The sequence below is a fragment of the Ptychodera flava genome, chromosome 8 (genome assembly GCF_041260155.1).
Source record: "Ptychodera flava strain L36383 chromosome 8, AS_Pfla_20210202, whole genome shotgun sequence".
Classification (NCBI taxonomy): Eukaryota; Metazoa; Hemichordata; class Enteropneusta; family Ptychoderidae; genus Ptychodera; species Ptychodera flava.
In genome coordinates, this window is record NC_091935.1 from 38334893 (window position 1) to 38348349 (window position 13457).

A 13457-nucleotide genomic window follows, 5' to 3' on the forward strand; every position below is an offset into this window, starting at 1 on the left:
GCAAGCCAAGAACCCCAGCGTATATTGCTGTCATTACCCATCAATGAGCAATCTTTATGCCGCATGGAATTAACAAGGCAAAGAAAAACGAAGCAATGCACTGCATGAATGCTCCCAGGCTCTTCAAAGCTGCGACACTGAGTATCGGCTACAGGCCGTGCACCTCCATATTAAGATCCCATTGTGCCTGAATGATGGTGTGACCACACACACTCACACACATACACACACAAATATGATACTTCATATCCTGAGCAACAGGTGTGAAGATTAAGAAGTTCTGTAACTTGGCCTGCACTGAAAAAATCAAGAGCACACAACCAATTTCACATGTACGTTCAAGAAACGGGACTTGGGAAGCCTGCGCAGTCTTTCCTTAGATGTGCCCAGTGTCAGAAACTCTCAAATCTAATCCAAGGGCCAATAATCCTTTCAAAAACTCCATTGGCAAAGTCCTTGGAAAATAACAGCATGACTTAACAAGGTGGCCACATACACGCAAACTGGCTTCAGCGAGTTCCAATTCATGCAGATTTCAGTAAAAATATTAGCCAACTTTTTCAGAAGTAACCTTTTAACTGCAGGTAGACATATTTACTTTATATAGTGCAATTGTCTTGCCTTTGAAAATGCGGGTCGTTGAATGCACTTTGCAAGAGAAAACTGTTTACATACTCAACATGAACAGTTGTATGGATATTTGCAAGATAAGATAAACACTTCTATTGTGTCTTGCCCAGTCTCTTTGTCCATGAAATATTTCTCTTTCTCATTTCAAGGAATAGAATTCTGATTTTTAGAATAACATTGAGTAATCATGGAATTTAGTTAATTGTTATGGACACATACTTTACAGGAGAACAGAGGAACTCTGAAAGACCCAGCTATGGAAAATTATGAGCCATTGCACTTACCTGGCCTGTGTATTTATTTGGAGCCATTTCCGGACATTCCGGATCTTGTGGATTGAGACAGGGTTTGTCCTGGTATGCATGACCAACTCCAGCCTATGTGGGGTGTCGAGAAAGGGGGAAAAGAGTGTTAAAAGAAAGCCAAACATTCATTAAATTGTGGATTGCAATATTCCGGGAATATATATCCATCGTGGAATGTCCCGTCCTAATTTGTTCTGATATCACCTTTTTTACAATGATTTGTCATGGTATAGTCTAGAGTCTATAGGTTAAAAGTGTGATTACCAACTAAAATCAAGGCCTGGCATGGACAGAATAACCACTTAAATAAATCGGGCCATTAGCTGGGCTTGGATGATGTAACTTTCCGTTTTATGGGGCTAGCTAAACTGCTTGTTCAAGGTAAAATGGCATGGTCATTGAGTTTGCCCCAGAAGGGAGAAAATCCCATGTCGGGGTTTTTTTTCTTTCTTTTTCGTCATTTTCAAGACCCGTCTCTTTCAAATACCTTAAATCCTCCCCATTCACACGTGACAACTCAAGTGTAACAGAGTGTAGAGTTTTACATTGATGATACAAACGCATCAAGAAAACGACCTCTCACTGCTGGCAAAGCAAAGAACATTGACCAGCCTGGCACTAATTGTGTACCCATTGTCTCCTGCCATCCTAACCGCCAATTATTTTTTTTCAGGTATATAACCTAATAAGAAGAAAACGTTTGGCAATAAGCTCATGCACATCCTAATAAAAGACATACAAGCATGACCTTCCAACTAAACTCCACAGACTCTGTTGATTCTGGCTACCCTGTGTTTTGTTTCCTCTTTACAGTGCGGCAATTCTACCGTGTATAACTTTGCATGTCACTTTAGCCTAACACATATACATGGCCACTCTCCCACAAAGGATAACTCCTACACAAGTTTTTATGTGTGACCGTGTTGCATAACTTTCAAATTTGCATTTCCCTTTTTTTTCCCCCCTCCTGTACCCTCTCTTTTGTAGGAATTTCATCTCTGCCCTAATGGCGGCCGTCTCCCCAAACATGCAAAAACAAAGAAGGAAGTGCTCTATCCTTAATCACGTACACTCTACGTTTGATTTCGTCTTGAGGCACTTGCAAATGAGCAAGGGTTGTAAAAAAAAGGAAAGAATATCAGAACAGAACTGAAAACCTTGTATGAGGAGAGTTTCAAAGCTTGGTTCTTATTTAATTAATTGACAGTATATCTTGTCTCCGTCAAGATCAAAATGGGCCTGATCACATCAACACTACCCAACAATGCTGGCGCAGAAGAAATTCTTGTTTACATTTTCTGATGTGTATGGTACAAAATGGGGATTTTAACCCATTTACCACCATAGTTTTGCCCAAACCAATTGTTACCAACGGTGATTGTGGACCCGTGTACAGCAAATTGGGGAGAACAGATTAAAACGAACATGACAGAGGAAGGATGAAAGAGCAAACTCACTGATTCCAAGACCTTCATGAGTGCATCAGCATCTGTGAAAAAATTAATCTCTTCTCTCAGTGTGTCTATGAGTCCCATTGGATCCAAATTAGTCCATTTCAAACGCATGTCCAGTGTACTGCAAATGATAATGACAATAATAATATTAATAATCATAACAACAACAATATGACAGCAATAAAATTGTGAAAAGGTTTATTTCAAGATGTCAATACTTTCTGTTTGCTTCTTTGAGGAATGTTAGTGTTGTAGGTGGGTAAGGGATAGCAAACCCATTTACATTCAAAAGGCTCTCTGAAATTGATCTTGGAACAACACCCAACATTTTCCATTATCCCGTGGGGGAATTTGAAAGTTTGTATTCCTGGGGAAATGTGGCCAAATACTCAGATGTGTACTGTTTCAAGCATAAACAATGCTAACACTTAAGGAATAAACTGGAGGAATTTGGAAAGCATGTGGATTCTGTTTATATTGAGGATATTTTCCCTTAAACCTGGGGAGACATTTTTTCCCTGTCAGGTCTGTTTTTATCTTTCTAAGGGGCAACCATACCCTTGGCCCTGGTGTGTTTTGGACTTGTTCACTTCCCAGTATTAATCCATTTGATCCCAGATACAAAACTGCAAATGTGCTCTTTTCAAGAACATGTCCATCACAAGAATTAACCTTCTTAATCTTGAGACGTAAAATAATCAACTCATGAGACACACTCATCTCCAAAGATTAGATAGAAGCCAACTTGTACCCCTGTACCCCCCATCCCCACCCCAAATTTCATACAAGTTAGGTTTTGCCCTTACCAATCAACCACTCCATAATTATTTTTCACTCACACACCTGGACTGACGTTTGTGACGTGGCCATCAGCAGTACAGTATCTAACACATTTAGCATATGTTCAGAGATGGCATCATTTGCCTATACTCGCAACTGTCAAGATTCATTAACGATAAAAGTTACAGACAAATGTCTACGTGAGCTGTCAATGCGTCAGGAGAGCCCTGATTCGCTGGTTCAGTCCGGTGCATGTTACAGGCCTGGGTGGCCTATCCACTACATTTTATCATGCCGACTTGCCATCTTGATGTTTACACTGCCAATAAACAGTTTTATTTTTTTCTCCACAGCTACTTTTACAGACGAGATGACAGTACAAGAATGACTTTCAACAATGACAGTTAAGGGGCAAAATGCATCCCTTTGTTAGTAAATTTTTTCCATTTTTTCCTCTGCTACACTTTACAATAATAAGAAACTAAAGATCTTTTTTTTCCATGTCTGGGTCACAATGACTTCTCTATTTACAAGTGGTTCATGAATTATGCACTGCGATTATGGAACAGAAAATTGCCCCAGGACCTCTTTGCAGGCCAATTTCTTCTCCCATCCCTCTCCTGGGGAAACTGTTTAGTTCTGAGTCATGTAGTGTGACAAAAACATTGTCACTGAAGGAAACACTCCCAGATTTGATGTCTTAACTTCGCAGAAACAAACTATGTATACGCAACATCACGGTTTGGACAGATTCCAGCTAACACCGTTTTTTGTAACTGAAAATATAATTTAATTTTCGGAGTAAGTTTCATGCTTGGCTTAAGTTTACAGTTGATCAGAACACAAAGAACAACTCGCAGAAAATACACAAACACACACACCCTGGCACACACATATATATATATTTACTAGCTGTTATTGTTGATATCAACAGGGGGAACAGGGAACAAGGTATTATACTTACTCTGTTGGCAAATACAGGGGTGTTTTGGGTCCTAATAACTTTGCCCCTTCCCAAAAACAATCTAATGGAGTGATTATAATACATGGTACGATCCCTTCTAACATCTGTGGGAAGAGAAGAAAACATCAATATTAAGCTACAAGTCCAATATCTCTGAAAATTTCAAAATTTCAGCTTTCATAATGTCAACTTTCTTAGCATTCTGTACATCTGAATATTGGCGTATGAAGTACCAAAGTGGATTCGGTAAATAATCCTGAGCAGCTTGTTTCTTTGAAATCTGAGGAACTGGAAGATCATCACTGATTGGGAGAAGAGGGTTTTGTCGGTGGCTCTCGTCCAATCAGAGATGAGATAATTTGTGATTTAACAGTTCATTCAGTTTGTGAATTCTGTCCTCACATGAAGAGCCTATGAAATATGCTTGTTTCTGGTAGCTGTGGGTGCACAATAGTGTATGAACCTAAAATGTACATACCATTTCAAATATTCCACCTTCAAAGCTTGGCATGGGAGGCTTGTAACAGATGTCTTCTACATCCCACGTACTGATGAAATGAAAAAGAAAAGCGCATCAAGGTTAAAATCATGGAAACTTTTCCCCATCATGACCCCGGCAAACTTTCCACAATTGAAAGATGAAAATCTCTCTTTTCTTTTGACGGATGTTCTCCAGTACAGGATGGGGTACTTTTGATCACCTTACTTTAAAAATGCAAAACACAAGAAATCTGAGAAACTAAACATCATGAAAAGTACACAATCTGAACTGTATGTTGATTATTGCAAGGGTTGGAAAACTTATAAATAATCTGCAATAATATCACACATGACGAAATTCATACTGCAGTTTTCTCATTTACAAACAATATTACGGTAAGATTTTTTCAAATCTCATTTACAAACAATATTAAGATTTTTTTCAAATGTTGTCAACATACAAAATGTCACATCATTCAATATCAATGTGGCTGGACGTCAGGATCATCAAATTGCTTTATCACAATTGGTACTCCACATGAAGGTTTTCCAACGAAAAACAAACAGAAATTTCTACTTACATTCCATACATATCAACTTCTACTTTGATTGCTTCTAGAGCTGAGTGTAAATGATTTTGCAGTGCTTCTTGAGTTAAAATGTTGGCCCCGTCTACCTTAGGAGTCTGTATGAGTATCTGATTTGTAGTCCCCTCCCCAACACCCAAAGTATCTGTTGTGTACTGCAGTTCTTGCTGAAGTCTCCCACCAGCTGCAAGAAAAGGGGAAAATGGGAAGAATTAATTATTATATACTTGGAAGTTTCACAGGTATTTTACTATGATACACTATGGCAGAAATTTATGCATAATCATTGTCTAAACCCTGATTTTCCAATACTTTTTCAATATCAACTGGAAAACACCACTAGATCAAAGTCATGTTCATATTAAACATGATGAAATCCAATACTACCATGCATTTGTTTGGCATTCAGTTAGCAATCTAAATGCTAACATAAACATGTATATCATCCTAAAGTGCAGTTTTTTTCTTTTTTTGCACCAGACAAAAGACACAACTGCTGCTGTCCCTGGTTCCCTAAAATGAGGTTTAAAATAAAATATGCTTGTTGAAAGCTTGTCCTGTAACTCACAAGTTGCTCTCTAAATTGTCACGAGACTGAAATACCTCTGTCAGTCTACCATGGGCCTGATTATACCTCCAACCACAATGGTATAGTCCTGTGAAATGTGATTACATTATCAGCCAATGAGAGAGTCAGGAGAAATAAACCATCTAAAATACTTGCATGCCAGAGCAAATTTGGAGATGCTGGGATAACACATTTGAGGAATAAAACAAAGCAATGTTTGTTTTTACCATGTTCAGGGCATGATTTGGAGGTAAACAACTCTTTTAGATTCAAGTAACTACGAAGTTCCAGCAAATATTGCAAACTTATTATTGACCCCGCATTTAATCTCAGATTCCAGGCAGTAGTGTTAAACATTATTAGGCCATTGGCCTTGAATGTAGGTCTCGGAAAAGGGGCCATGTCTCAAATACAAAAATGCGGCAGATTCTTCGAGTATATGAACGAAGGAACTGCTAACAGTTCAGGCAATAAGGTTTTGGGTGAGGGTCTGCCCTATCAAAACTTATGTTGTTAAATGTGAAATACTGTTGAGCGGGATGAAATCACCTCACTCAAATTTTTGATTGGCCGATGTTCTGCAAGGCTTGACCTACAAGTACTTAAGTTGGATGGTTTATACTTGGGTTTTGTTGTTACTTTTCAAGCCCTGTTAAGAAATCTGTGAAGAAATTGCTAAAAGCTGGGCAACTGTGTGAAGTACGGATCTAAACATGTTCATGTCGATATCATCATGGAATATTTTGCGAGATATAGCTGTTTTTAATTCAAATTATTTTCATTAGCTTTAGATAGTTTGTAAGAGTATCTAGTCCCCTTTTTATGATTAGTGAGTATTTTTATTCTGATAAACATAGCAAAGGATGAGACTGGCACACCAGTGTATATTTATATATACTTGGGTGACACGATGGGGCTCTTGAACCATTTAGAAAAATCAGAACTCTTTCTTCACAACTTATTGTTTAACGTTATTGCAGTTTGGCTGGAAAACCCCTAGAATCAAGATTTCTGTGAAGTACCTACTCCAGAAGGGACGGGAGACAAGAGAGGGAAGAACTCTGTGCCGGTGGTATTTCAGGATGCCAGATTGGGAGCCTGAAATAAACAGGGCGGCCCGGCATAGTAGAGACTTCTCCTCTGTCCAAACAGCTTGGATTTACGTCACTGTACTCCGTACAATGGCGGTGCCCTAAGGCAAACACTGTGTCTCTCCCAGACCAGAGTTGAGCGTAGACTATGGAAGGAACATTTGAAATGTTTGTGCGGCTTTCATCAGCTATACTCCACACCACAATACAACCTGGATATTGTAAATAAATGATTCCTTTTTGCCTCAAAATTGCCATTACTTAGCCAGTTCAAATGTCAGTGGATAAGAAAATATATATGTGAATCACAACTGGGTTTTTTTTTTGAGCTGCATTCTTTAATGGTTGAGAGATGCGTAGTAGAATTCTTAGTTGCCATAATTTCCTGGTTTCCTTTTCTAGGTCTGAGATTACAAACAGTGTTCATATTCCATATTATAGTCAGTACTTAATAATATTTACTTTGATTGGTCCAAAGGTCAACTATAATTTTATCAATTCTTCCTTGGTTATTTATCGCTTGTATCCAATGTTCCCCACTGTCCACTTACTATGATTAAACTATGCTTTCCAAACCAAATTCTAACCCATACGGTACATACATACCTTTGTGTTTAATATGGGAATTTGGAGAGAAACAAGAGGCATTTTTGGGGGATTGGCCCAAATATCACATGTCTTCATGGGAAGAGAAATTTATCGCTGATAACAAACTGTGTATGACATCAATTTACTGCTGCTTGATAGCTATTCTTAGTTAAAAAAGAACAAATGTACTCACTGTGCCGTAATTTGGGAGAACATTTTTACAAGCTCATGAAACGATCCATCTGAAATCTAGCAATGTTGAGAACACAGCAAGCCTTGAGTACCACTGATATTATTTGTTGGCTGTATATCTTGAAAAATATGTCAGTCAAAATGAAGATGGACTTTAGTTTCATCAATCACTGGCTCATGAAGTGTCCTTCTCGGGAGCTAAAAATACTTGACACCCATCACATATCTGTTTTCATTAGTTTCCTGTGATTCCAGATAAATCACGTCAATAAAAATATTGGATATAATTGGTATTGACAGTTTGAGAAGGAAATTTATGTCAAGCTCAGTGTTTTGAAATGTACCTTGTATAAATTAACTGTGGACATACCACAGTCAGGGCATTTACATGAGGGGATTTTACACAGCCAGGACTTGAGAGTCACTTTCCCTGGAGCTGTCTTTATCAGTAACTTGTTGCTAATTACCAATCATATCTTTTTCACAGGGAAACTGACGCTAAAGCTGATAATAGTCAGCAGAGATTCTGCACATTTTTCTGCCATCATTTGCAATTGTGACTGAGTTCCTTCTGCTATCCTTGTAAGCAGTTCTCAGAGATGAACTGAACAGAACTGAATTTTTTCCTCCAATATTTTTTCCAGGATTGCAAGATCTTAGGTGTAAACAAATTAATATTGTTGATGGGCACAAAACAGTGTGGAATTTGTTTTGTTCTATGCTGTCCAGTTCTGACTTCCATGCCTGTCAGACATGTTTGAAGCAAACACACTTCGACCTTTTCTTACACAGAAGTTGTAGTTTTTTTTAAATAGGTGCATGTGTAGGTGTATGTGGTTGGGGGATGGGGGAGCCACAGATTTCAACTTATAGCCTGCTGATGAAATCAACACAATATTTAAAATACTATTCTTGTGGCTGCTTTACTGTTTTCAAACACTGATACACTTCATTCAGACATGGCATGAAAACAGAATAACACCACACACTACAAACCAATTATTGTACAAACCCTGAACAAATTCCAAGAACACAAGGAATGACCTGGTGACTACCAATGTTGAAAGATTCCAACATCTTGTTAGTGTCAGGACATTTGGGCGGAAGAAGTATCCGTTCAAAACAAATATATATTTGTACAACAGGAAGAATGAGCTGGTCACACAGATTCCATTAGTTTCCTGAAAAGATACACAAGCGGAGGGTATACATACACTCTCACTGGCAACACACAGTGATGTTGGTAGTCGAACACGGCCAAAATTCCTAATACCTTCTTTTGGTCACATGTGACTGTCTTAAGTAAAATTGAAACCCCTCTATTTCACAAACACAGTAGTGGATATAGGTAAACATCCTACACTAATTGACTTTAACAAAGACTATGTATGCCAAATTGTAAGGAATATGTGTTTGAAGAAAAACCTGGCATGAAATGTTCGCTCAGGGTTCTTCTGTACATGGAATACATCTGGCTGTATAGCAGTACAAATCAGGAGCGGAGTACAGAATGCATCGCAATGTGAGCCCTGGCACTGTACCAGAATCTTAGCCCATGTCCTCCTTATCGGACATTCGATAAGTCCTCAGGAATCACACTAATTCCGGACCCACGTCCGCGTGGCAACTAATCCTCCTTTAAATATGCAACTTTGAGAAGGCCATGTGTGTATATGTGTGTAAGCGAGTGTGCACACACCATGGCGGGGAAATAGAAACAGCAATGGCGGTGAAGTTATGCCGGCTTACACCTCACAACGACACGACCATACATGTACATTTCATTTTATTAGGAGCAGACAGCGCCTATTTCATGTACCACTCAAGCAATAAACACGTTTTTATACTCTCTCTGCTTGATAAGTTGCCACCGAAAGAGAGCACAGTTCACTAGATGTAAAGGTGAAGTTGACAGTGTTTCTGTCATCCACATCATACAGAAAAAAAGTTGCGATGTCTTTCATTCCCTGATTTTTTTCAAAGTTGTAGATTCATATTTTAGTTTTTGCAATCATTTCTTTGCTAACTGTGGCAAATACAGATAATCCAATGTGTATTTGAGGTAATTAGAATTTTTTCTAATTTCCTTTGAAAAATATCTTTGTTGCTTTGGTTACAGTCGCTTTTTTGTACTTCTGTTGCATCGTAACTTGTCTGGAACTTTCACTTCTTATGATTTAAAACTGTTTGTCTGATATTTTTGATTTATTTCATTGTCTGTCTGGATGGGAATAATAATTTGACTAAAAAATTCCAAGTTTCTTAAGCAGTACTTTAGGAAATTAATTTACAGTGGATTATCAGTTAATTGCCAAAAAAGTTCACAAATTTCTGGACAGGAGCGGTTTCTGATCTTATGCAAATTGCACACATGATGGGAGTCTGTTTAGAGCTCTCCAAAACATGTGGTTGTGTTATTTATGTCCAGAAAGCATTCTGCTGGAGCCAGCCTAGCCATATCAAAATAAACTTTCTCCGTTGAGGATCACTTGTGTTTGGCCCCCCTGATCACAACATAACACATCCTACAGACACCACCAGCATGGCAAAGCCTTCCCCTCTCAGAAAAACAAGAAAGTTCGGCAAACTCTTTATTACCATCATAGTGTAGAACCAATCTCGGATGTACTTGCAGAATAACACCTAGGGAAGAACAGGTTTCTGACCATGCGTGTTTTTGCACGGTATATTCAAAGGCTAATAAACACAACTTCATTGGAAATATTTTCGATTCGATTTGTCCGAGACTTTCTCAAAATAAGTATTATATTACCCTAAATATCATGATCACTATCCTATTACACAGTCTCTTCCCTTGATGATGGTCTGAGGTGGGGCCCGTCCATTTTGTCCACAGGGGTAGCAGGGTACTGCCAAGAAAATGTGAAGGTGTGTATACAGACTATAGACACTGATTGTTATTGGGCAAGTTTCCACGCGGTGTAAGTGGTATATGATGTACCTCCTTTTCAAATTAGAAATGCAATATTTTCACGTATGAGCTGCAAAGACACTGCCCTGTCATAACTCTTCCGGCCCCTCGCCTCTCCTGCTTCCCCTCTGCATTAAATCACCACTTCCAGACCTAATTCCTGAACAACCTTGAGAGGGAAGCCGGCGGTGCATGAAATTTGGTATGAGGGTAAAAAAAAAAGACAGTAATAGTGCCACATTGGTAATTAAATTCAATCATCAGGCCTTGCCACATTTCAAAGTTCAGTAGTTAGGACACATGCACCAACACCTTTTTAAACAGAAGGATCAATTGCCATTTCTTTCTCAACAACAAAAAAAGACAAAAGTATTCATGACTTTTGAGCAGAAATTAAATCTCAAACAGGTTCACACAGAGGAGGAGGTACATGTAACATGTGAGATGATTGGACAATTCAGCAGGCAATTGCAGTTCCTGCATAGAAAAGGTGTAAAACATGGTGATGAAATAAATTCACTACTGTTCATATAAAGAGGATTTGTCACACGAAGCCACTGTGTTGTACCTATATGCTCCTGCTGACAACTATTAAAATATCCACCATCTTACCAAGAGCAAACAACAGAACACATCCACGCAGCCATTTTTTCCCAAGCTTCTAAAAGAAGATATGCTGGAGCTGAGCGCACACCACATGGACACAACTGTGAGCCATCAGTAGCTTTCAGTAAACATGTCATAGGGGCTACTCTAAACACACCATGGCCTATTTGTTTGCCTTCCATTTAGGGCCCAAAATCTAACCCATGGCAGCCATGCAAACAGACCTAAATACCAGCCAGCAATAATAAACTTCTCTTGTTAAACATTGCATTTTTTCTCTTCCCTTCGCTCACTCTCCATCCCAAGTCGACCAATGGAGGCAGTTCAAACAATCTCCATTTACTTGAGCGGGGAAACACCATGGACCTGGGACAGCTCATAAAACTGAGCTGAGCTGAGCTGAACTGCATTCCTTGAGAAAGACACTTGCGTAATGGCAATGTATGTTATACCATACAGAGGGCTGTTTTTCCCCTTCCTTCCCAAACTAGATACATCACAAATTTGGCAACTCTTCGGTTGGGTGACTCTGATAAAATCTTAGAGCACCAGAGAAGGGAAAGGATTTCTCATTTGGCCACGACAAATTCCTCAGAAAATGGCAAAGACCTAACAAATTCTTATTCACTGGCTTTCAAGAAGTCCCGATACATTTTGCCTCTTGTATTATCCATCTTGTTGCTGTGGAGACAGATTAAGATCCCATTCAAGGCCTAAACAAGCGACATCTATGAATGTGTCAAAGTCATCTACACAGTCAAAAGTCTGTACTGTGCGCTGACAAAGCCAATTCAGCATGCTCTCAAATCTCCCTACCCCCCACACCCCCTTCCGTGGACGTCTCGAATCACAAAATCTGGAAGTCAGTCCTGGCCACAGGAAAAAGCGACGAATCAGACACTAAACACAGCGGCCTACAGTTAATATGACAGACAAAGATCAGCTAATAAATGCACACCAAAAGCCACAGATGTGTGGGGATACCGACGACATCGCAACACTGTTTTTTCAATCTGTCAGTGTCTACACCAGACAACAAAACCCCAGCAGGGGCTGTATTCATCTTTTCTCCCCTTTTTTCTCTTTTTCTTTTTTGGCTTTTCCCTTTTCAAACACCCTACTTTGTTTGAATGAAGCGGGCACTCAACGGTTAAACCCTATACATGAGTGCCACACTGATTACCCAAGTTTTGTTAATGAAGAAAAGAGACATCCCCAGTACCTTGCAAGACCTTCTTTACATAATCTAGTCAGGAAAAGGGAAGAATATAAGCTATTCCCTGTAAATACCTTGGATCATTTTCTCTCAAAGAGGAAATTTAGTTTTGCAAAAATGAAATAAATCCACTTTATGACTCTAACACGAAATGGCAAAATCCACTGCAAACCTCTTCTGGAAAATACTTAACGTTCTGTTGATGGTTTCATGAACAAGAACAGCACAGAACTGAAACTTCCAAGTTCAAGGTATTACAAATGCATCAATCTTTCATACGGAAATTATTGCCAAATGTTCAATAAGTGTATGACACAGCTGTTTTTTTTTAAATTACCCGTGATAAACTAGCTCACAATTAAGCCTTAAAAAAAGCCCAGAAACAAGCCTAATGACAGTTAATATATTTTCCTTTGTGCCTACCTCAAAATATTAGTAATTGTGCCACAGTTGGTCCACAGGATGTACTTTAGTTATGAAGGAATTCATATGCTGAGAAAATGCATTATTAATGGTGGGAGTATCCGAGGCTAATTTGTGTTTTAAGTTATAGGTAATTACATGTATTTTGGTAACACTCATCCAAGTTGACATATTTTGGCCTCAAGCACATCGCATTATCACCAGAAGATAAGAGGAATCAAATAACGCACCAAAAAAATCGTACGTTTCTTTTTTTCTGAATGATGGAAAAGACATGTTTCCTTTAAAAAATGTTGCAGACAAGTCTAAGGGAACAGATTTGTATGATCACTCAAAACTAACATTTGACTGGTTTTGGAATGCTTTGAAGTGAACAAAAACATGTACATGTCTCTATGGATCAGCAAGTGAATTTTGGAGGAAAATTGACAATTCTGTGGAAAGTGGGATGAGACACCACGGAAAAAAAAGTTTAATTTCAGAGGTACATGAAAAGTGTCTTCAAGTTGTGGAACCCAGCCGTTTTGACATTGCACAGGTCAGAGGTTAACTCTGACGTGGGTCCCGCAAAGTGGTGTAATGTGTTCACATACTGGATGCTGACAATAAAACATGCGGTCCAGATTTACTACGGTGCCTGG

The 13457-nt window shown here is 38.9% G+C and overlaps 1 protein-coding gene across 3 annotated transcripts in view; it reads right to left on the reverse strand.

Moving 5' to 3' along the window:
• Positions 1–13457, reverse strand: part of LOC139139310 (protein patched homolog 1-like) — a 79242-nt gene that overhangs the window by 31766 nt on the left and 34019 nt on the right. For all 3 annotated transcript variants that reach the window (XM_070708186.1, XM_070708184.1, XM_070708185.1), the window contains exons 4-8: positions 5195–5384; positions 4612–4681; positions 4134–4237; positions 2393–2510; positions 915–1007 (exon numbers count right to left, since the gene is read on the reverse strand). In XM_070708186.1, coding sequence (XP_070564287.1) covers positions 915–1007; positions 2393–2510; positions 4134–4237; positions 4612–4681; positions 5195–5384 — 575 coding nt within the window. The remainder of the gene's footprint in view (positions 1–914; positions 1008–2392; positions 2511–4133; positions 4238–4611; positions 4682–5194; positions 5385–13457) is intronic.